At 49.0% G+C, this 24,175-nt stretch overlaps 1 protein-coding gene across 1 annotated transcript in view; it reads left to right on the forward strand.

Annotated features, from left to right (window-relative positions):
- The window catches only part of LOC118151649 (putative protein ZNF815), a 57,191-nt gene extending 34,450 nt beyond the window's left edge, over positions 1-22,741 (forward strand). The window contains 8 exon segments of the mRNA XM_078358376.1: positions 7,325-7,366; positions 12,247-12,261; positions 13,012-13,138; positions 13,852-13,953; positions 20,107-20,177; positions 20,180-20,295; positions 20,297-20,372; positions 20,374-22,741. Coding sequence (XP_078214502.1) covers positions 7,358-7,366; positions 12,247-12,261; positions 13,012-13,138; positions 13,852-13,953; positions 20,107-20,177; positions 20,180-20,295; positions 20,297-20,372; positions 20,374-20,451 — 594 coding nt within the window. The 5' untranslated portion in view covers positions 7,325-7,357 and the 3' untranslated portion in view covers positions 20,452-22,741.
- Positions 22,742-24,175: the final 1,434 nt, after the last annotated feature.

A 24,175-nucleotide genomic window follows, 5' to 3' on the forward strand; every position in this document is an offset into this window, starting at 1 on the left:
CACCATCCTGGTGTCTCCTGGCTTGGTTTCACTGCTCCTTCCAAATGCCCGCCACTCGACTTTGCATGTGTGTTTTCTGTCTGGGGTCCTGCACATATGTGGTTCTGAAGGGAACCACCCATTCCTTGACATCAATTCACTCCACAGCCTCTGTGATGCCTTCCCTCATCTTCCCACCTCTGCATGCCCACAGCACGCCAGTGACATCCTATTATAATGTATATTGGGATGAGGTTATTTGCCCTGATTTCTCCCAGTCCCATTAGACTAGATGCCTGTAGAAGGCAGGATTTTGGCAAAATATAAATATGTTCTATTTCTTTTATTTTTTGGGGACAGAGACTTGCCCTGTCCCCCAAGCTGGAGTGCAGTGGGGAGATCATAGCTCACTGCAGCCTCCATCTCCAAGGCTGGAGTGCAATGGTGCTATCTCACTGCAACCTCTACCTCCCAGGTTCAAGCCATTCTGCTGCCTCAGCCTCCTCCCTAGTAGCTGGGATTACAGGCATGTGCCACTGCATCTGGCTAATTTTTTTTGTGTGTGTATTTTTAGTAGAGACAAGAGTTCATCATGTTGGCCAGGATGGTCTCGATCTCTTGACCTCAGGGGATCCACTCACCTCTGCCTTCCAAAGTGTTGGGATTACAGGCATGAGCCACTGTGCCTGGCCTGCAATATTATATGTAGAAACATATTTATTTTACTTTTACCAACTTTTTGGTTATTGCTATTTTGACTGCATGGATTTCCTTCCTTTGTTTTTCCCTTCCTCTCCCTTCCTTTTCTCCCTCCCTCCCTCCCTCCCTCCCTTCCTTCTTTCTTCCCAAAGTTTATCTGTATCTTATTTGTCTCTCTCTGTTGCCCAGGCTGGAGTGCTGTGGCACCATCTCAGTTCACTGCACCTCTGCCTCCCATGTTCAAGCGATTCTTGTGCCTCAGCCTCCAGATTAACTGGGACAAAAGGATATACCACAATGCCCAGCCAATTTTTGTATTTGTAGTAGAGACTGGGTTTTCCCATGTTACCCAGGATGGTCTCAAACTCCTGGGCTCCAGCAATCTGCCCGCCTCAGCCTCCCAAGGTGGTGAAACTACAGATGTGAGCCACAGTGTCTGTCCCTCACTGTATGGATTTTCTAAAAAGAAAACAGAAAATTAGACTAAATTTGTCTTATTTGCCATAAGGGAAATTGACCTTTTCTCCTCTCCTTTTTATTTTATTTTTTTCACAGCTTAAAACGATAAACATTTATTACTTCACACAGTTTCGGTGGGTGAGGAGCCTAGAAGTGACTTAGCTGAGTGTCTCAGGCTCAGCATCTCTGATGGGATTACAGACAAACTATGAGCAGTCATCTGAAGGTTACCCAGGGCTGGAGCGTCTTCCAAGATGGTCATCCATGTAGCTATTGGCAGACGTCCTCAATGCCTTGCCACATGGGCCTCTCCATGGGGCTGCCTGGCTGTCCTCACAGCACAGCATCTGGCTTCCACCTCAACTTCTGTATTTATCCCATCACTGGCTGATAACAAAACATCACAGACGGGCACCAGTTCACAGGCAACACTTTAAGAAACCCCGAAAGGAATATAGGATGGAGCTCCAAAGATTAGTATTTTATATGCTGCTTCTGGAGTTCTCCCCAAATATATAACCATGGAGCATCCAACAAGGAAGGCAGCATTTGCTTGCTTTCTCTGACCAGAGCTGGAAAAATGAACAGTTTTCTTCCTTAACATTGTAATAGACTTCAATTTCTTATTTATCTTGCAACAATATCTGTGAACCATTGTCAGATTGAGTGGTCCAAAACCTGTGTAGAAGTTCTCATATTCAAGTTCATTATCTATACTGAAATAATGTACATTTGATGCACTCTTTGGTCTGCTGTAGAGATTGGCAAAACAAAGGCGGTCGGTGATGTCCAGGTACACATCGTCCTCGGGGTCCAGGCGGTGTGGGTCCTGCCGCGCGGAAATGCGGCTTTTCTTCACGCCCGGTGAGGTCGATGAGCAGCGCCGCGAGCAGTGGGGTGAGGTGGCCCAGGTCTACCGCCCTCGCTCTTTCGCTTCACGGAGGCGGCCACGGCCTGTCAGGGGGCCACGACCATGGCCCTGCGCGCCTGCCCGCCGAGACTCTCGCCAGCCTCGCTCCGGCGCTCCCTCCTCTCCTTTTTAAAGGGTATTTCTGGCCAGGTGCAGTGGCTCTCACCTGTAATCCCAGCACTTTGGGGGCCCAAGGCAGGCAGATCACTTGAGGCCAGACATTCCAGACCAGCCTGGCCAACATGGTAAAAACCCATCTCTACTAAAAACACAAAAATTAGCAGGATGTGCTTGCTTGACCACAGGAGGGTGGAGGTTGCAGCCAGCTGAGATCGAGCCACTGCACTCCCCTGGGTGACAGAAGGAGACTTCATCTCAAAAAAAAGTACATTCACTCATCATTTGAGTGCATTATTTTGTCTACAGCCAATAGCTCAGGCTTTTAAATTGTTATTTAGATCTGATCGTTTTTTTTTAGCCGGAGTTTCACTCTTGTTACCCAGGCTGGAGTGCAATGGCGTGATCTCGGCTCACCGCAACCTCCGCCTCCTGGGTTCAGGCTATTCTCCTGCCTCAGCCTCCTGAGTAGCTGGGATTACAGCATGCCCACTGTGCCCAGCCTGTTACTTAGATCTTATATATCCTTGCTATTTTTTGTATTCTACATCTTAGTTTCTAAAAATGGTATTAAAATCTTTTACTATGGTGATGGCTGGGCACCGTGGTTCAGGCCTGTAATCACGGCATTTTGGGAGGCCAAGGCAGGTGGATCACTTGAGGTCAGGAGTTCGAGATCAGCCTGGCCAACATAGTGAAACCCCATCTCTACTAAAAGTACATAAATAACTGGGTGGTAGTTGTGGGCGCCTGCAGTCCCAGCGACTTGGGTGGTGGAGGCAGGAGAATCACTTGCGCCTGGGAGGCAGAGGTTGCGGTGAGCTGAGGTCACACCATGCACTCCAGTCCGGGAGACAGAGTGAGACCCTGTATCAAGAAAAACAAAAAATATCTTTTACTGTGATGGAGGATGTATTCGTTTCTCTTTCTTGTGTCTTTTTGGTTCTGTATTCATTTGCAGCGCACTTGCTGTGGACATGCACTTGCTGATGCTGACCTGAGATGAAATTAACATCTGTTTGTTGCATTGCTTCTTTGCAGTGGGTTGTTTTCTCTCAGTTTCCATCTCTGGCCTTTTTTTTTTTTTTTCTGGAAGGCTAGATGTGCATAGGACAACAGTAGAGACTAGGACATGGGCTGGTTCTGCTGAGCTGTTACTGTGTAAGGAGCAGGGAGGCCCGGAGGGTGATTGAGCCGGTCCAGCCAGGAGTCGAGTGGGAGGTGGGCTTGTCACCATGGTTACCACAGTGGACCACCAGCTTCACAATTCCCTAGCAAGGCTTTGTGCTGTAAGTGACCTTCCTCTCTTAACCCCCTCCTCCTGTTGACGGCTGCTGTTTGCATCTCCAGGCCTGTGGGTGGACAAGTTCTCTTTGTTGTCTCAGTCCTAGGTGGGCCCTGGGTCTCTTAGTTACAGTGATCCTGTCCCTCCCCTGGTGTCAGGAGATCTCCAAGTCAGAGCCCAGGATATATTCCTGCCCTGTTTGAGGGGGAAAGCACAAGGTCTCGCCTCTGCTCTGGGGGCAACAGGGTTGACTGCCATTCCCCTGGCAGCTTGAGGCTTTTGTTCCTCAGAAGAGTTCTGGAGAGGTCTTTGTGTGTTTCCCTTGGCACACGGCAGCCACATCTCTTCACCAGACCTTCACTCCCAAGGAAGTCTCTCTGGTCTACCCAGCCCCAGTCTTTCTCGTGAGCACCCACGGAACATCTGTATTAATTTTATTTATTTTTATGTTTTTTTTTTTTGAGATGGAATCTTGCTCTGTTGCCCAGGTTAGAGTGCAGTGGTGCCATCTTGGCTCACTGCAACCTCCACCTCCTGGTTCAAGCAATTCTCCTGCCTCAGTTTCACGAGTAGCTGGGATTACAGGCGCTAATCAGCATGACTGGCTAATTTTTGTATCTGTATTTCTATTTTTTTGGGGGGACAGAGTTTTGCTCTTGTTGCCCAGGCTGGAGTGCAATGGCACAATCTCAGCTTACCGCAACCTCCACCTCCCAGGTTCAAGCAATTCTCCTGCCTCAGTGTCTTTGAGTAGCTGGGATTACAGGCATGCACCACCACGCCCAGCTAATTTTATATTTTTAGTAGAGACGGTATTTCACCATGTTGGTCAGGCTGCTCTTGAACTCCTGACCTCAAGTGATCTGCCCACCTCAGCCTCCCAAAGTGCTGGGGTAACGGGTGTGAGCCACCACACCTGGCCAGTCCCTTCATTTTTAAAGCCAGAAACAGAGCATGAACTTAGTCTCGTGTTGCAGGCTTCTGACGTTCCCTTCTGCCACCGATTGGTTTCTCTCCATCAGCGGTAAAGGTATCCTGCTAGTGTCTTCTCTTCCCCCTGTAGAGGCGGGGTCTCTGTTGACGAGGCTAGTCTCGTACTCCTGGCCTCAAGCAATTCTCCTGCCTCAGCCTCCCAAAATGACAGGTTTGCTAATATTTTCTTTCTTTTCTTTTTTTTTTTTTCTTGAGACGGAGTTTTGCTCTTGTTACCCAGGCTGGAGTGCAATGGCGCGATCTCAGTTCACCGCAACCTCCACCTCCTAGGTTCAGGCAATTCTCCTGCCTCAGCCTCCTGAGTAGCTGGGATTACAGGCATGCGCCACCATGCCCAGCTAGTTTTTTGTATTTTTAGTAGAGACGGGGTTTCACCATGTTGACCAGGATGGTCTCAATCTGTTGACCTCGTGATCCACCTGCCTCGGCCTCCCAAAGTGCTGGGATTTCAGGCATGAGGATACATGTATATTCTTATGAAATATTTGCACATGAAACAGGGAGCACCAATTTATCATTTAATAAATTAGAAAATACCAATATATTAAGAAAAAATATCCGTCCAGTGAGGTGGCTCATGCCTGTAATCCCAGCACTTTGGTGGATTGAGGCATGAGGATCACTTGACCCTGGGATTCAAGACTGGCCTGGGCAACACAGTGAAACCCCGTCTCCACAAAAAATTACAAAAGTTAGCCAGGAATGTTGTTACATGTCTGTAGTCCCAGCTACTTGGGAGGCTGAGGCTGGAGGATCACTTGAGCCCGGGAGGCAGAGGCTGCAGTGAGCTTTGAAGGTGCCACTGTACTCCAGCCTGAGCAACAGACTGAGACCCTATCTGAAGGAGGAAAAAAGCCCAACCAAACATCCTACCATGCAAAGATAATCACTGCCAATAGTCTGTGTTTCTTCAAAATCTTTTTTTTTTTTTTTTGAGATGGAGTTTTGCTTTGTTGCCCAGGCTGGTGTGCAATGGCACAATCTTGGCTCACTGAAATGTCCACCTCCTGGGTTCAGGTGATTCTCCTGCCTTAGCCTCCAGAGTAGCTGGGATTACAGGCATGAGCCACCATGCCCAGTTAATTTTGTATTTTTAGTAGAGATTGGGTTTCACCATGTTGGCCAGGCTGTTTGAACTCCTGACCTCAAGCGATCCACCTTCTTTGGCCTCCCAAAGTGTTGGGATTACAGGCATAAGCCACTGTGCCTGGCCCAGGATTTTTATTTATAGATGTATGTTTACAGACTCATTACAGGTGCTATAGCTTGTAGTCAATGTATACAAACAAGAAACAGGCCACTCACAGTGACTCAGGCTTGTAATCCCAACACTGTGGGAGATAGAAGCGGGAGGATCATTTGAGGCCAGGAGTTCGAGACTAGCCTGAGCAACATAGCCGAACCCTGACTCTGCAAAAGGCGCGCGTGTGCGCGCGCACACACACACACGTTTTGTTTTTTTTAGACAGAGTCTTGCTCTGGTGCCCAGGCTGGAGTGTAGTTGTGCAATCACAGCTCATTGCCACCTCCGCCTCACAAGTTCAAGCAGTCCTCCTGCCTCAGCCTCCCAAGTAGCTGGGATTACAAGGGTGAACCACTGTGCCTGGCCTCTACAAAAAAAAAAAAAAAATAGGCTGGGCATGGTTGCTCACATCTGTAATCCCAGCACTTTGGGAGGCTGAGGCAGGTGAATCACCTGAGGTCAGGAGTTTGAGACCAGCCTGGCCAACGTGGTAAAACCCTGTCTCTACTAAAAATATAAAAAATTAGCCAGACATGATGGTGTATGTCTGTAATCCCAGCTACTTGCGAGGCTAAGGCAAGAGAATTGCTTGAATTCGGGAGACAGAGGTTGCAGGGAGCTGAGATTATGCCCCACTACTGCACTCCAGCCTGGGCAACAGAGCAAGACCCCATCCCCCCCAAAAAGTTTTCTATATATGTATATGTATATATATATTTTTTTTTGAGATGGAATGTTGATCTATCACCAAGGCTAAAGTGCAGTGGCGCGATCTTGGCTCCTTGCAGCCTCTGCTCCCCAAGTCTGCTGCCTCAGCCTCTTGAGTAGCTGGGATTACAGGCATATGCCCTGACACCCAGCTGATTTTTTTATTATAAGGAGAGATGGGGTTTCACCATATTGGCCAAGCTGGTTTTGAACTCCTGACCTCAGGTGATCCACCTGCTTTGGCCTCCCAAAGTTCTGGGATTACAGGCGTGAGCCACCGTGCCCGGCCTGTTTCTTCAGAACAAATTTCTATTAATTACATTTCTGGGGCAATGGGTGGGGGTTGGAGTAAATTGCACACTGACTTCTGAGACACAGATACACATATTCATTAAGAAAAAAATCCAGTCAGACATGGTGGTTCACCGTGTAATCCCAACATTTTAGGAGGCTGAAGCGGGCACATTGCTTGAACCTAGGGGTTTGAGACCAGCCTGGACAATACAGTGAGACCCCATCTCTACCGAAAAATTTAAAAATTAACTGGGCATGTGACATAGTCCCAGCTTCTTGGGAGACTGAGGTGGGAGGATAGCTTGAGCCTGGGAGTCCAAGGCTGCAGTGAGCCATGATTGCACCACTGCGTTCCAGCCTGGGTGAATGCAGTCACCCAGAGTGAAACCCGGTCTCAAAAAGAAAACAAAAATCCAAGTCAGGCCTCATAAGCTTGAGTCCCTATCACATTTCCAAGGCGAGGGCTTTGCTCTGGTAATGGGGATCCTTCAGAGAAGGCTTTCACCCACCAGTGCCCCGGGGTGGGGAGAGCGGTGGTGGTGGGGAGGGGGGAGGCAGTCCCAGCAGTTGATTGGGAGCCCCCGGGCAAGCGTGGCCTCTCACATTCTGTCTCCCTACCCGATGTCTGCCTTCACAGGTGTCTGCTTTCTGAGAACAGCAGAGAAGAACCATGTCCCAGGTGAGTGAGGCGTTTCTTTCAACCACACTTTGTTTTCAGCAGGGATTCGGGATGCTCATAAGAACGTGTCAGATGAAAGCTGGGCACCATGGCTCACGCTTGTAATCCCAGCACTGTGGGAGGCCAACGTGGGTGGATCATCTCAGGTCAGGGTTTTGCCACTAGCCTGGTCAACATGGTGAAACCTTGTCTCTACTAAAAATACAAAATTAGCCAGATGTGATGTGGGGATGGGTACTTTTAATCCCAGCTACTCGGGAGGCTGAGACAAGAGAATTGCTTGAACCTGGGAGGCGGAGGCTGCAGTGAGTGAGATCGCACCACCGTACTCCAGTCTGGGTGACAGAGTAAGACTCTGTCCCAAAAAAAAAAAAAAAAATGTGTCTGATAATACACAATGCAAACAGAAGTCAGGATCAGTGAAAACAGGAAGAGAACAGAAGATCGAGGCTGTGGGAAGGGCAGGGTGGAGACACTGTAGAGGCTCCCACAGTTGTGAGATACCTTGCATATATATATATACAATTTTTTTTTGGAGCTGGAATCTTGCTCTAGCACCCAGGCTGGAGTGCAGTGGCATAATCTTGGCTCACTGCAACCTCTGCCTCCTGGGTTCAAGTAATTTTCGTGCCTTAGCCTCTTTAGAGGCATGTGCTACCACACCCAACTAATTTTTTTTATTTTCAGTAGAGATGGGGGTTTCACCATGTTGGCCAGGCTGATCTTGAACTCCTGACCTCAAGTGAACCGCCCACCTTGGCCTCCCAAAGTGGTGGGATTACAGGTGTGAGCTGCCACGCCTGGCCAGATGCCTTGTAAATTTATGCCTGACGTTCCTGTCACTTCAAAAAGGCAGGTGGATTCCATCTAGTATATGACTTGTGTTGTCTGTTTTGGACAACCGTGTCTACTTCTCAGGGGAAATAAAGCTCTTTAGGGCATTTAGAAATATATTTGATCTTTGTATTCAAGATATAGCAGGCCCCTTCCTCAATCACAGCCACCTTGAAAGAAACACACCACCAATCTCTTGTGACTTTTCTCCCCCCGTGTAGAAACAGCAGGTATTATGCCAAAGCAGACATCTGTGACTGTGGTTGTTTAGTGATGAACAGTCAGGTCTACAGGGATAGCCTTATGTGGCTCCACGTGACCTGGATGTAACACGGCATTATCTAGACGAATGAATGAACTGTGTGTTCCTGAAATGACTTGCCATGCCTACCGCCATACCACCCTGAAGTACCTGATCTTGTCTGAAATTGCTTTCCATGATGGTTTATTTATTTATTTACTTACTTGAGAAGGAGTCTCACTCCATCGCCAGGCTAGAGTGCAGTGGCTCGATCTCGGCTCACTGCAACCTCACCTCCCAGGGTCAAGCAATTCTTCTGCCTCAGCCTCCTGAGTAGCTGGAATTACAGGTATGTGCCACCATGCCCAGATAATTTTGTTTTTTTTGTTTTTGTTTTTTTTTGAGATGCAGTCTTGCTCTTTTACCCAGGCTGGAGTGCAGTGGCACAATCTTGGCTCACTGCAACCTCTACCTCCCCAGTTCAAGCGATTCTCCTGCCTTAGCCTCCTGAGCAGCTGAGACTATAGGTGTGTGCCACCATGCCTAGCTAATTTTTGCATTTTTAGTAGAGACAGTGTTTCACCATATTAGCCAGATGAGTCTCTAACTCCTGACCTCAGGTGATCCGCCCACTCTGAGTGCTGTGATGACAGGCATAAGCCACTGCTTCTGGACTTCCTTTGTATTTTTTGTTACTTGGCTGTTAGCTTTCTTTGCCCGTGAGTGACATCGGTGTTTTCCATCAGTCTGGAAGCATTCTCCTTCTGCTCCTCTTCACTGCACGTTCTAGGGATGTGTGAATGTGGAGTGTACTGGTCAGAAGTTATAATCCTTGAAGTTGTAAGAGCCAGAACTCCAACTAGAAGTAGGTTAGGATTTTTTTTTAAAGTAGTAATTCTAGAACTTTGGGAGGCTGAGGCAGGAGGATTGCTTGAGACCAGGAGTTCAAGACCAGCCTGGGTAATGTGGCAAGACCCTGTCTCTACAAAAAAATACAAAACTTAGCCAGGCGTGTTGGCATATGCCTGTAGTCCCAGTTATTTGGGAGGCTAAGGCAGGAGGATCACTTGAGCCTAGGAGGTCAAGGCTGCAATGAGTTGTGATTGTGCCATTGCACTCCAGCCTGGGTGACAGAGGGAGAGCCTATTGAAAAAAAAAAATCTGCAAGGCAGCACCCAAGCCATGAGAAGAGCAGGTTTGCAGTCAGGCACCGGAGGCAGCCAGCAACCCAGGTATCGTCAGGTATCTTGTTCCTGCTTCTGTGACTTTCTTCTCACGTGGACTTTGTCCATGTGGCCAGAAGTAGCATGGCCACAGCTCCTCTTCTCGCGTCTGCAAGTTCTGCCGTGATCAGGGGCTGAATCTCTTTTCCTTGGTCCAATGTGAAAGCTCTTCAGGGAAGATTCCGTTGGTCCAGCCTAGCCCAGGTGTATTAGGCCCTCTCTCCAGGCAGCTGTGCACATGGCAGAGGGGCAGGAGCGGGTTGGTCCTAAAGGAAGATGAGGCCTCGTGAACAAACATTACCACTCCCACTCCAGGAAGGAAAACGTTCACAGGGCCTGGGCTTCTTTGTCAGGGCTTTGTGAAGCCAAGGATGTCTCGGTGTTTCACACCAGAAATATCTCAGCAGGAGAGGCTGGAACAAGGTGGCGAGCCACACCTATCCTGTCCATGAAGCTGTAAACTAGAGTCTTCACTTGCTGTCTTTTCATGGAAGCCACTGTTTTTTAGGAAGCCAAGTCTACTGGGAATGCCTCCCTGTTAGGGCAATCTGTGCACTGAAGATAACAATGGTTTTAAATGCTGCCTGTCCAGCACTTTTGTTTTGGTCTCTGTACTTTTTATATATTATTTCATAAATAAACCCATGGGAAGTATATCTATAGAAATGGTATATTTACATGGAAATTATATATGAATTACATAGAAATTACATAGACATATTAACTACGTAGACATTGTGTATAAACTAGACATGTATGTAAACTACATAGATGTGTGTATGTATATACTATGTAGATACTAGGCGGGTTAGCTTAGCTTATGCCTGTAATCCCAGCACTTTGGGAAGCTGAGGTGGGAGGATCACTTGAGCCCAGGAGTTTGAGACCAGCCTGGGCAACATAGGGAGACCCCGCCTCTACAAAAAGTCAAAAACTTAGCTGGGTGAGGTGGCTTGTACCCGTGGTTCCAGCTATGCTGGAGGCTGAGGCGAGAGGATCACTTGAGCCAAGGAGGTCGAAGCTGCCGTGAGCTGTGATTGCACCGCTGCACTCCAGCCTGGGCCACACAGTGAGATCCCATCTCAAAAAAAAAGTCACTGGCTTCAGCAGCCTTTAGCTTGGTCATGAGTCTTCTAGAGGTGAGAGTGTTGCCTGAAAGAGAACGCAGGCTCCTTAGGGTGACTGGGGCTCTGGGTTTCTTTGTGGATTGCCTCTTCCTACTCCCACATAGCTCCCGGTCCCGGCTGCTGCCCGCAGGCTGTGCCCTGCTTCCTGCCTCTCCTCTGCACATGCTTGCCCCACTGTTGGAGACACTTTGGATCACCCGTTTGGCTATAAACATCCCTCACCACTCTGCTGAAGCAGCATATGTCGTGGGGACCCATCCAAGCACTTTCTGCCAGCATTCTCCCTTGATCTCTGCTGCAGTGACGAAAGCCCCCCAACCCTCACATACCTTTTTAAGATAGTCTTGCTCTGTCACCCAGGCTGGAGTACAATGGCACAATCTCAGCTCACTGCAACCTCTGCCTCCTGGGTTCAAGTGATTCTCGTGCCTCAGCCTCCTGAGCAGCTGGGATTACAGGTGCCCTCCACCATGCCTGGCTGATTTGTTTTGTATTTTTAGTAGAGATGAGGTTTCACCGTGTTGGCCAGGCTGGTCTCGAACTCCTGACCTCAGTGATCCTCCAGCCTTGGACTCCCAAAGTGCTGGGATTACAGACGTAAGCCACTCTGCCCAGTCTCATTCCCATTATTTAAACTTTCATTAAACAAAACGTAGTGAGACCTTATGTCTACAAAAAATTTAAATAAAATTAGCCCAGCGTGGTGGCACATGCCTGTAGTCCCAGCTACTGGGGTGGGGTGGGGGGCATCGAGGTGAGAGGCTTAGGTGAGCCATGATCACACCACTGCATTCTAGCCTGGACAGAGTGAGACCCTGTCTCAAAAAAAGAGGAGCGAGCTCTCTCTGTATATATATGTATCTAGCTAGCTGTATATATATATACACACATACATGTACACATATACATATATACACATATATGTACTTTCATACACACATATACACATATCTAGATATACCCTCTTGTATTTTCTTCTAATAGGTATAAATTGAAAATATTTAAATGGGGGTCTCTAATTCATGGAGCGAGGGGATGGGAGGGATGAAGCAGGCCCAGCCTGGTCCTGCATCTGTGGAATCCCTTCTCTGCATTTCCCTTGCTGCTGCCTTAATGCTGAGCACTATCTTACATCGAGGATTAGAATCATGTGCTGATCTTCTGTTATCCTCCCTTCTGGTGGCTCTCACCTTTTTCCACATCAGATCATCTGTAGTTCCCTTCCTTAATTATCATGATGTGGGAATCCCCATTTCCTACACAGTCACTTCTGTGAGCTGCTCATGGGCTCTCTCCCTCTCCCACACACCCCTTATACCCTGCATTTCATTCTCTTCCTAGTTCCTACCAGACTTTTCTGTGCCTCCTTTGCTCATGCCATGTTTCTTGCTAGGAATATCCTTCAGACATCAGATCACGGTTTATCTTTGATTCTGCTCACCCATGACCACCTAGGAAACTTCACTTGACGTGAGTACATTGGATCTGGAAGCTATCTTCCTCGTACCCATTCTGTATGTAACTGCATGTCTACCACCACCTTCAGTGTAGTCGGGCCATACAGCTGTGTTCTGTGTTCATCTGGCAGCAGCACATTTAAGCACCTTTAGAACAGTAACAATTTGTGTTCAGCCCTTGACCCCAAGCGCCTAGTAGAACACCAGCAGCATGCCAGGTCCTTGGAAGATGCTTGATCACTGAAGGAATGAATGGAGATCCAGTAATGAGATTTTTTTTTTTTTTTTTGAGATGGAGTCTCACTCTGTTGTTCAGGCTGGAGTGCAATGGCAGGACCTCAGCTCACTGCCACCTCTGCCTTCCAGGTTCAGGCGATTCTCCTGCCTCAGCCTCCTGTGTAGCTGGGATTGCAGGCACCTGCCACCATGCCCAGCTAATTTTTGTATTTTTAGTGGAGATGGGGTTTTACCATGTTGGCTAGGCTGGTCTACGAACTCCTGACCTCAAGTGACCCGCTCGCCTCAGCATCCCAAAGTTCTGGGATTACAGGCATGAGCCATTACACCTGGCTGAGATTTTTTTCTAATCTTTTTTTTTTCTCTCCCACAAAATGTAGTACAAAGTTAGGGGTGTACTAAGCTTCCCATATTACTTAACATGGGGAAAGTGACCTTGGAAGGCGGTAAGGTCTATTTCTTCTATGCCTTTGCCATGGTACCCATTGCTAACCGCTGAACATTAATCAGCCATGTGCTGTTCCAGGGGTCACTGTCCTTTGGGGATGTGGCTGTGGGCTTCACCTGGAAAGAGTGGCAGCAGCTGGACCTGGAGCAGAGGACCCTGTACCAGGACGTGATGCTGGAGGCCTGCAGCCACCTGCTCTCTGTGGGTGAGGAAGAGTTCCTAGTGCTCCTCGGGTTACATGACCTCTTTCCTTTCTTAGTTGTATAAAACTGGGAAGCCTCTCATGCACTCAAAGTGCTAGGCTAGGTGTGGTGGCTCGTGGTTGTGATCCCAGCACTTTGGGAGGCTGAGGTGGAAGGATTGCTTGAGGCCACGGGTTCAAGACCAGACTGGGCAACATAGCAAGGCTCAGTCTATACAAATTAAAAATAAAAAATTAGCCGGGCATGGTGGCATGTGCCTGCAGTCCTGGCTACTTGGGAGTCTGAAATGGAAGGATCGCTTGAGGTCCAAGTTGAAGACTAGCCTGGGCAGCATAGCAAGACCCCGTCTCTACAAAAAAATTCAAAACTTGAGCATGGTGATGCATGCCTGTAGTTCCAGCTACTCGGGAGGCTGAGGCAGGAGGATTGCTTAAGTGCAAGAGGTTGAGGCTGTGGTGAGCTGTGATAGTGCCATTGCACTCCAACCTGGGCAAAAAAACAAGACCCTGTGTCAAAAATAAAAGGGCTTGGCCTTGGGTTTCAGAGTCAAAGAGTCTGGATCTCACTTGGAGTCTTTGTGGAGTTACCTCCCAAGTGAATCAGCTTTTCCGGGGCTGAGATGCCCACCTTTGCTTTGCAGGCTGAAGTAACTGTCCACTTGCTGGGAAGGCCCAGCTGGCTCAGCACAAATCCGTTAACTGTTTCTCCAGAACAGGGTGTCAAGACGGCAAACCAGCTGTGATCTTCAGGTTGGAGCAGGAGAAAGAGCCATGGATGGAGGAGGAGGAGGAGGAGATGGGCACGTGGCACTTCCCAGGTGAGCGGGCGGCCTGCACGGGCGTGGGGATGAGGCTCCTGGAAGTCTACAAAAGCAGAACTATGAGTGTTCTCTCGTTTTGAGAACGAGTCTTATTCTGTCACCCAGTTTGGAGTGCAGTGGTACAATCTGAGGTCACTGCAACCTCCACCTCCCGGGTTCAAGCAGTTCACCTGCCTTAGGCTCCCGAGTAGCCAGGTTACAGGTGCCCGCCACCACACCCAGCTAATTTTGTGTTTTTAGTAGAGGTGGGGTTTTCACCATATTGGTCAGGCTGGTTTCAAACTCCTCTCCCCGAGTGATCCACCCACCTCGGCCTCCCAAAGTGCTGGGATTACAGGTGCGAGCCACCACACCTGGCTCGATGTTCTCTTGCTTCAGGCAACTGTTCTTAAAAGCCTGGGATCTTGGCCCAGCGTGGTGGCTCATACCTGTAATCCCAGCGCTTTGGGAGGTCAAGGTAGATGGATTACCTGAGGTCAGGAAATCGAGACCATCCTGTCCAACACAGTGAAACTCCATCTCTACTAAAAATACAAAAATTAGCTGGGCATGGTGGCATGCTACTCAGGAGGCTGAGGTAGGAGAATTGCTTGAACCTGGGAGGCAGAGTTTATCATAAACCGAGATTGCACCATTGCACTCCAGCCTGGGCGATAGAGCGAGATTCTGTCTCAAAAAAATTTGTTTAAAAAGCCTCAGATCTTTGCAAGCAGCTGAGATCTTTGTTTAAGACATTCGACCCTAAACGTTGAGATGCTCAGTGATCCTGCCACTTGCACACATCACTATACAATTCCTTTCCTGTTCCTGGATTTTAGAGAAAGGCATAGTCTATTTTCTTTTTTTTTTTTTTTTTTGAGACAGAGTCTGGCTCTGTCGCCCGGGCTGCAGTGCAGTGGTGTGATCTCGACTCACTGCAACCTCTGCCTCCTGGGTTCAAGCAATTCTCCTGCTTCAGCCTCCTGCTTAGCTGGGATTACAAGTGTATGCCACTGTACCCAGCTAATTTTTGTTTTTTTGTTTTTTAGTAGATATGGGGTTTCTTTATGTTGACCAGGCTAGTCTTGAACTCCTGACCTTAGGTGATCCTCCCACCTTTGCCTCCCAAGGTGCTGGGATTGCAGACTTGAACCACTGCACCTGGCCCTCTTTTTTCTTGGTCTTGCTCTGTCATCCAGACTGGAGTGCAATGGAGTGATCATAGGTCACTGCAGCCTCCAACTCCTGGTCTCAGGTGATCCTCTTACTTCAGCCTCCTGAGTAGATGGTACTACAGGCACACGCCTTCACACTGAGCCAATTTTTAAATTTATTTTTGTAACGATGGGGTCTCCCTATGTTGTCCAGGGTGTTCTCGAACTCCTGGGCTCAAGGGATGCTCCTGCCTCAGCCTCCTGAGGTGGGACTACGGGCATGATCCATATGCCCGACCGTCTGTGTTCATTTGTCCTTTTATTCTGCTCTGCTGTCCCCACTGACCTTGGTTGCTAAGTCTTCCTGTAGGATCTTCAGTCTTTTCCCTGTGGTTATAAAACAGGCTTTCTCTTGTGTTCAGAGATTTCATTTATCTCCCCTGTGTTAAAATAGCTGTTATTTTGTGCCATTTGTTTTACTTTTCATCTTTTTCTTTCACCATGAAATGCCCCAAAAACATATTTGCTACATGTATAATTCAGTCCCCATTCTCTTCATCACACCCGCAAACTGGAATGGTGAAAGCCATTCCTGTCCTTTAGCGTAACTTGATGACTTGATTTTTTAAATGTCTTGTGAGATGGAGTCTCACTGTTACCAGGCTGGAGTGCAGTGGCACCATCTCGGCTCTCTGTAACCTCCGACTCCTGGGTTCAAGTGATTCTTCTGCCTCAGCCTCCCGAGTAGCTGGGACTACAGGCATGTGCCACCATGCCTGGCTAATTTTTGTCTTTTTAGTAGAGACAGGGTTTCACTGTGTTGGCCAGGATGGTCTCAATCTCTTGGCCTTGTGATCTGCCCACCTCGGCCTCCCAAAGTGCTGGGATTACAGGTATGTGCCACCACACCTGGCCAACTTGATGACTTTAAATCACTGCTGTCTCCCTCCCAGCTCACCCTCAGGTGACATTGATTCATGCTGATCAGCAAGTTTCTGCCCCAGAAAACAAAGGGGCTGGGTTATCTGGAGCTGATACTGTCTATCCTATTAAATGCTCATTCAGGGGCCAGGCGTGGTGACTCACCCCTGTAATCCCAGCACATTGGGAGGCTGAGGCAGACAGCTAGGAGTTTGAGACCAGCCTGGCCAACATGGCAAAACCCCATTTCTATTAAAAATACAAAAATTAGCCAGGTATGGTGGCATGCACCTGTAGCCTCTTCTAATCATGGGGCTGAGCAGGGAGGATCACTTGAGCACAGGAGGTTGGGGCTATAATGAGCTGTGGTTCCTCCAAGTTTGGGCAACAGAGCATAACCCTGTCTCACAAAAAAAAAAAAAAATAAAAATTAAAAAAAAAAATTGAATATCAGCTAGCACCAGTAATGGAGTCAAATAATTAAACCCTCCAGGCATGGCAGCTGTCACTTGTAGTCCCAGAACTTTTGGCGGCTGAGGCAGGAGGCTCACTTGAATCCAGGAGGTTGAGGTTGCGGTGAGCTATGATCATGCCACTGCACTCCAGCCTGGACGACAGGGCAAGACCCTGTCTCTAGAAAAACAAACAAACTTGGCTGATCTTCGAGATTTTTTTTGTAGAGATGTGGTTTCACGACGTTGCCCAGGATTGTTGAACTCCTGGGCTCAAGCAGTCCTCCCATCTCCCAAAGTGCTGGGATTACACGTGTGAGTCACTGTGCCCAGCTGATCTTACATGTTAATTTCAACTTTGTCTACTTCATGCATCTGATTACTATCCAGCCTAGTATGTTACCTTGTTTATAACTTTTAAATGCCTTTTCTTTCAAAACCATGTATTATGGCTCCATTCTGCCTAATGGGCTGTACTCCCATAGGCAGTATAACCCCATGGAGAGAAGAGCTGTTGTTGTTTTGAGACAGAGTCTTGCTCTTGTTGACCAGGCTGTAGTACAAGGTGCACTCACTACAACCTCTGCCTCCAGGCTCAAGCAATTCTCCTGTCTCATCCTCTCAAGTAGCTAGGATTACAGGCACGTGCTACCATGCCTGGCTTTTAGTAGAGATGGGGTTCCTAGATGGGGTTTCACCATGTTAGCCAGGCTGGTCTCAAACTCCTGACCTCGTGATCTGCCCACCTTGGCCTCCCAAAGTGCTGAGATTACAGGTGTGAGCCACTGCACCCGGCCAGAGTTGTTACTTCATTTGTTCATGTTTCTTCGAGAAGCTCTGGGGGGCACTCCTTTAATCCCTCTTTGATCAGGTCAAGGATTCTTTGTCAGCATTTGTTCAAGGCACTGCTAATTAATTGGTGATCCACAGCAAAGTCACTTGGGGAGCTTTAAAAATAGCCCTGGCTGGGTTTCACCATAGAAATCTGATGGCAGAGATGAGCAGGTGGTCTTTGCTTCACAGGAATTCGGCTGTTCAGCTCCAGAACTTTTTTTTGTTTTTGAGACAGAGTGTTGGTTGCTCAGCCTGGAGTGCCGTGGCATGATCTCAGCTCACGGCAACCTCTACCTCCCAGGCTCAAGCAGTCCTCCTGCCTCAGCCTCCCAAGTAGCTGGGATTATAGGTTCATGCACCATGCCTGGCTAATTTTTGTATTTTTAATAGAGTTGGGGTTTCACAATGTTGGCCAGGCTGGTCTCAGACTTCTGACCCCAGGTGATCTGCTTGCCTTGGCCTCCCAAAGTGCAAGGATTACAGGCATGAGCCACCATACCTGGCCAGGAACTTCTAACCCCTAACAGAGGAGTGACACCCTTGACTGGACATAAACGCCAGAGGTGAGGCAGAAGGTAGCATCTTTGGTTTAAAATGCAAATGAAGATACACCAGGTGTGGTGGCTCATGCCTGTAGTCTCAGCATTTGGGGAGGCTGAGCCAAAAGAATAGCTTGAGGCCAGGAGTTCGAGACTAACCTGGGCAACATAGTAAAACTCCATCTCTACCAGGAAAAAAAAAAACCAAAAACTAGGCATGAGCCACCATGCCTGGCTAATTTTTATAATCCCAGCTAACTGGGAGGCAGGAGGATCACTTGAGCCTGGAAGCTCAAGACAAGCCTGGGCAACATAGTGAGACCCCCATATCTACAAAAACAATTTTAAAACCTAGCTAGATATGGTGGCATGGTCCTTTTGCCCTAGCTAACTGGGAGGCTGAGGTGGGAGGATTGCCAGAGCCTTGGAGTTTGAGGCTGAAGTGAGACCCTGTTCCCAAAACAAAATCATCAAAGTGGTAATACAGGCATCAGGAGACAGCAGGGAATCCGACTGAGGCCAGGATGACTTGTGTGTACTCTAGCGTTGTTCTGCTGGACATCATAAAGATCCGTAAGTACACGTGAGAATAAGTCACTGCAGAAAAGACCTCTAGCTCTAAGGTAATTTCCTTAACAATAAGGACCTATGGCCTGGTACGATGGCTCACACCTGTAATCCTAGCACTTTGGGAGGCTGAGGTGGGTGGACTGCCTGAGCTCAAAAGTTCGAGACCAGCCTGGGCAACATGGTGAAACCCCATCTCTACTAAAATACAAAAATTAGCTGGGTGAGGTGCCATGTGCCTGTAGTCCCAGCTACTCAGACGAGATCAGGTACATTCAGGGTGGTATGGCCGCAGACAGTCCCAGCTACTCCGGAGGCTGAGGCAGGAGAATTGCTTGAACCTGGGAAGCAGAGGTTGCAGTGAGCTGAGATCACACCATTGCACTCCACCCTGGGTGACAGTGAGACCCATCTTCAAAAAATAAATAAGGACTTTATGGCCGGGTGTAGTGGCTCATGCCTGTAATCCTAGCACTTTGGAAAGCCGAGGCGGGTGGATCACCTGAGGCCAGGAATTGGAGACTAGCCTAGCCAACATGGTGAAAACCCATCTCTACTAAAAATAGAAAAAATTAGCCAGGTGACACGGTGTGTGCCTGTAATTCCAGCTACTCCTGAGGCTCAGGCTTGAACCCGGGAGGTAGAGGCTGCAGTCAGCCAAGATAGCATCATTGGGCTCCAGCCTGGGCAACAAGAGCAAAACTCTGTCTCAAAAAAAAAAAAAAAAGGACCTCATGCTTTGAGAAAATCCAGTCAGTAAACAGAATGAAAGGGAGCATAAGGTGGGGAGCGCGAAGGAAGTGCTGATCATGAAGGCCTTTGTGTAACCTCGGCCTCAAGGGAAGGACCAGGTACTTGCCTTTACTACTTTTTGGGACAGAGTTTCACTCCATCACCCAGGCCGGAGTGCAGTGGTGTGATCACGGCTCACTACAGCTTCAACCTCCCAGGCTCAAGCAGTCCTCCTGCCTCAGCCTCCCGAGTAGCTGAGATTACAGCCAGTGAGGCTTGAAATCACAAAATGAATCTTCCCTTCAAGGCTTTCTGCACTAATTGTGTGATACAATACTGAGTATTATATGATTAATAAGTGTATGGCGGGTGCGGTGGCTCACATCTGTAATCCCTGCACTTTGGGATGCGAGGCGGGTGGATCACTTGAGGTCAGGAGTTCAAGAACAGCCTGGCCAACATTGTGAAACCCCAACTCTACTAAAATACAAAATTGAGCCAGGTGTGATGGCTCATGCCTGTTATCCCAGCTACTTGGGAGGCTGAGACAGGAGAAGCACTTGAACCTGGGAGGTGGAGGTTGCAGCCAGCTGAGATCGCGCCACTGCACTCCAGCTTGGGTGACAGAGCCAGACTCCATCTCAAAAGGCAACAACAGCCGGGCGTGGTGGCTCACCCCTGTAATCCCAGCTCTTTGGGAGGCTGAGGTGGATCAGGAGGTCAAGGGATCAAGACCATCCTGGCCAACATGGTGAAACCTCATCTCTACTAAAAATACAAAGAGTTAGCCTGGCGTGGTTGCGGGCCTCTGTAGTCCCAGCTGCTTGGGAGGCTAAGGTGGAAGAATCGTTTGAACCGGGCAGTTGGAGGTTGCAGTGAGCCAAGATTGTACCACTGCTCTCCAGCGTGGTGGCAGAGCAAGATTCCATCTCAAAACAACAACAACAACAAAGTTTGTGTTATTTTTTTTAGAAGAAGTTTGGCAAGTTGTTACCCAACCAGATAGACAACAGCAACACCAAGACCAACATTTGAGTGATGCTGTCTTTTAGATGAGAAAGACTGGACCCAAAATGGGCTTCATGAATATAAGCAACTTGGGGGAAAACATCAGAACACAAACCTCGTTCCCTCTGAACAGGAGGTCACACCTGTGACTCGTGTGGAAAGTCCACCTGGACCTCACGCCTAAGGCCTACCTGGCAAGGAGGAGATTTGAGTGTGACAGCCATGGGAACTTGTTTCTCTATTCGAAGCTTGAAACTCCACCTTCAGGAGTGAATCCACTTGAATGTAACCGGTGTAGAAAAGCTTTAAGCTGTAACACAGGCCTTCAGGCAGGTCAGGGAGCCAGTAGTGAGAAACCCCACGCAGGCACAAAGTGTGGGAAAGCCTTCGCCTGCAGATTGGATCTCAGGGTACATCACGGGGTCCACACTGGGGAAGATATCCTTTGCATGCAGTGAACGAGGGGGTAGTTTCAGGAAAAAGGTTTGCCCCAACAGAAAGGGAACTCACACAAAAGAGAAACCCAGTAGAGCCAGCAGACGTGGTAAAACGATCTTCCAGAAGCCAGGCCTCTCTGTCCTTGGGACCGCCCATGCCGCAGCAAAGCATTACCAGTGTTTGGAGTGTGAGAAAACCTTCCCCCACAAGTCACGCCTCATCGAGCACCAGCGCTCCCACACGGGAGAGAAACCCTATGGCTGCAGGGAATGCGGGGGTGGGGTGGTCCCTCTCCCAGAAATCATGCCTCATCATCCACTACAGAGTCCACATAGGAGAGAAGCCCTATGGCAGCAGCAACTGTGGAAAGGCCTTTTTCCAGAAATCATACCTTATCCTGCATCAGAGGACTCACATGGGGAGAAGCCCTACAGATGCAGAGAGCATGAGTAAGCCTCCTCCCAGAACTCCTGCCTCATCACACACCAGCGGGCTCACATCACACCAGCGGACTCACATCACACACCAGCGGACTCACATCACCCACCAGCGGACTCACATCACACACCCAGCGGACTCACATCACCCACCAGCGGACTCACATCACCCACCAGCGGACTCACATCACATACCAGTGGACTCACATCACACACCCAGCGGACTCACATCACCCACCAGCGGACTCACATCATCACACACCCAGTGGACTCACATCACACACCAGCGGACTCACGTCACACACCCAGCGGACTCACGTCACACACCCAGCGGACTCACGTCACACACCCAGCGGACTCACGTCACCCACCCAGCGGGCTCACGTCACACACCAGCGGGCTCACGTCACATACCAGCGGACTCACGTCACACACCAGCGGACTCACGTCACATACCAGTGGGCTCACGTCACCCACCCAGCGGGCTCACGTCACACACCAGCGGGCTCACGTCACACACCAGCGGGCTCACGTCACACACCCAGCGGGCTCACGTCACCCACTCAGCGGACTCACGTCACCCACTCAGCGGACTCACGTCACACACCAGCGGGCTCGCGTCACACACCAGCGGACTCGCGTCACACACCAGCGGACTCACGTCACACACCAGCGGGCTCACATCACACACCAGCGGGCTCACGTCACCGATCCAGCGGGCTCACGTCACCGATCCAGCGGGCTCACGTCACACACCAGCGGGCTCACATCACACACCAGCGGACTCACATCACACACCAGCGGGCTCACATCACCGATCCAGCGGGCTCACGTCACACACCAGCGGGCTCACATCACACACCAGCAGGCTCACATGGGGAAAAAGCCCTACCAGTGCTCACACTGTGGGAAGACCTCCCAGAAGGCAAACCTCACCCGACATCACCAGCTCCACACCAGAGAGAAGCTGCGTGGGTGAGGAGGAGACGGCGGGACTGTCACCAAGTCACATCAAGCAGCCACCAAACATCCAGGAGGGACATCAGGGAAGAGCCCTCCACCAAAACTACGATGCCACCTAGGCAGAGGTTCCATATCAGGATGAAATTCTGCCAATTTGGTGGCTTAAGGAAAGCATACTCAGCTGAGCGAGGTGGCTCACGCCTGTAATCCTGGCACTTTGGGAGGCCAAGGCAGGTAGATCCCCTGAGATCAGGAGCTTGAGACCAGCCTGACAAACATGGAGAAAACGTCTCTACTAAAAATACGAAAAATTAGCTGGGTGTGTTGGTGCATACCTGTGATCCATACCTGTGATCGCAGCTACTTGGGAGGCTGAGGCAGAAGAATCACTTGAACCTGGGAGGTGGAGGTTGCAGTGAGCCAAGATAACACCATTATTGCACTCCAGCCCAGGCAACAAGAGCAAAACCCTGTCTCAAAAAAAGAAAAAGAAGAGAGACCAGCCTAGCCAACATGGCGAAACCACGTCTCTACTAAAAATACAAAAAATTAGCTGGGCATGGTGGCATGTGCCTGTAATCCCAGCTACTCAGGAGGCTGAGGCAGGAGAATTGCCTGAACCCAGGAGGTGGAGGTTGCATCGAGCTGAGATGGTGCCATTGCACTCCAGCCTGGGTAACAAGAGAGAAACTCCGTCTCAAAAAAAAAAAAAAAAAAAAAAGCAGTCTGTTTAAAACTAAAGCTGGAAGGGTCATGGTGTACTAGAATGATCTATTTTTGTAGGATAATTTTTATTTTTTTGAGACAGATCTTACTCTGTCACCCAGTCTGGAGTGCAGTAGTGCGATCTTGGCTCACTGCAACCTCCACCTCCTGGGTTCAAGCTATTCTCCTGCCTCAGCCTCCTGAGTAGCTGGGACTACAAGCATGCGCCACCACACCCAGCTAACTGTTGTATTTTTAGTAGAAACAGGGTTTCACCATGATGGCTAGGCTGGTCTCGAACTCTTGACCTCATGATCCACCCACCTCAGCCTCCCAAAGTGCTGGGATTACAGGATTGAGTCACTGCGCCCAGCCAGGATATACTTAAAGACAACTGTGGTAGGAAGCTTTTTCTTTCTTTTGAGACGGAGTTTGATTCTTATTGCCCACTCTATGGGAAGAAATGAAATCATTAAGACAAATGGATCTAAAAAGCCTCAGAACCACGCCAGAGGGACACGGGGGTGTTTTCCTGACTGTGCCACAGACAGGTAATTTTTGTTTTTGAGTTGCACTGGTGAACAGAACACAACTGTGAATTTGTAGACATATGTCACAATATGTACAATATCTATGGAGGCTTTGTATACTAAATTATACCCTTCTGTGTTTGTGATATATGGTGAGAATAAGATGAACGTATTATTAAACCAGAGGTCTGCTGCAGCACCTCACTCCACTGCTTCTGTTGTTTGTTGTCACATATTACAGAATTCCTGAGCCTGGAAGCTAACAACTTCATGACATCTGGTAACTCGAAATCAACTAGTGGGTAAGTTTTATTTCCTGCTGGGCGCGGTCACTCATATCTGTAATCCCAACACTGTGAGAGGGAGGTGGGTGGATCACCTGAAGTCAGGAGTTCAAGACCAGCCTGGCGAAAACCTGTCTCTACTAGCCAGGCATTGTAGCGGGCATCTGTAGTTCCAGCTACCTGGGAGGCTGAGGCAGGGGAAATCTCTTGAACCCAGGAGGCAGAGGTTGCAGTGAGCTGAGATCGCACCCCTGCACTCCAGCCTGGGTGATAGAGCCAGACTCCATCTCAAAAGTTCTGTTTCCATGTTGGGACTCCCTTTTCTGGCAATACAGTGGACTGTCTAAAGTGAAAATCACCGGGGCAGTGGCTCATGCCTGTAATCCCAGCACTTGGGAAAGTCAAGGTGGATACTTGAGCCCAGGAGTTTAAGACCAGCCTGGGCAACATGGTAAGACCCTGTCTGAACCACCACCACCACCACCAAAGCAGCTAGGCACTGCGGCACATGCCTGTAGGCCCAGCTACTCGGGAGGCTGAGGTGGGAGAATCACTTACCCTTTGTCACCCTTCTATACCCTTTCACATTCAAGCTTCTAAGGAAACAAAATCAAACCCATGGAACAGCTACAGCGTCAACTCACAAACTTTATTTCTGGCTTTCGGTACCCTCTAC

This window comes from Callithrix jacchus, chromosome 2 (genome assembly GCF_049354715.1).
Source record: "Callithrix jacchus isolate 240 chromosome 2, calJac240_pri, whole genome shotgun sequence".
Classification (NCBI taxonomy): Eukaryota; Metazoa; Chordata; class Mammalia; order Primates; family Cebidae; genus Callithrix; species Callithrix jacchus.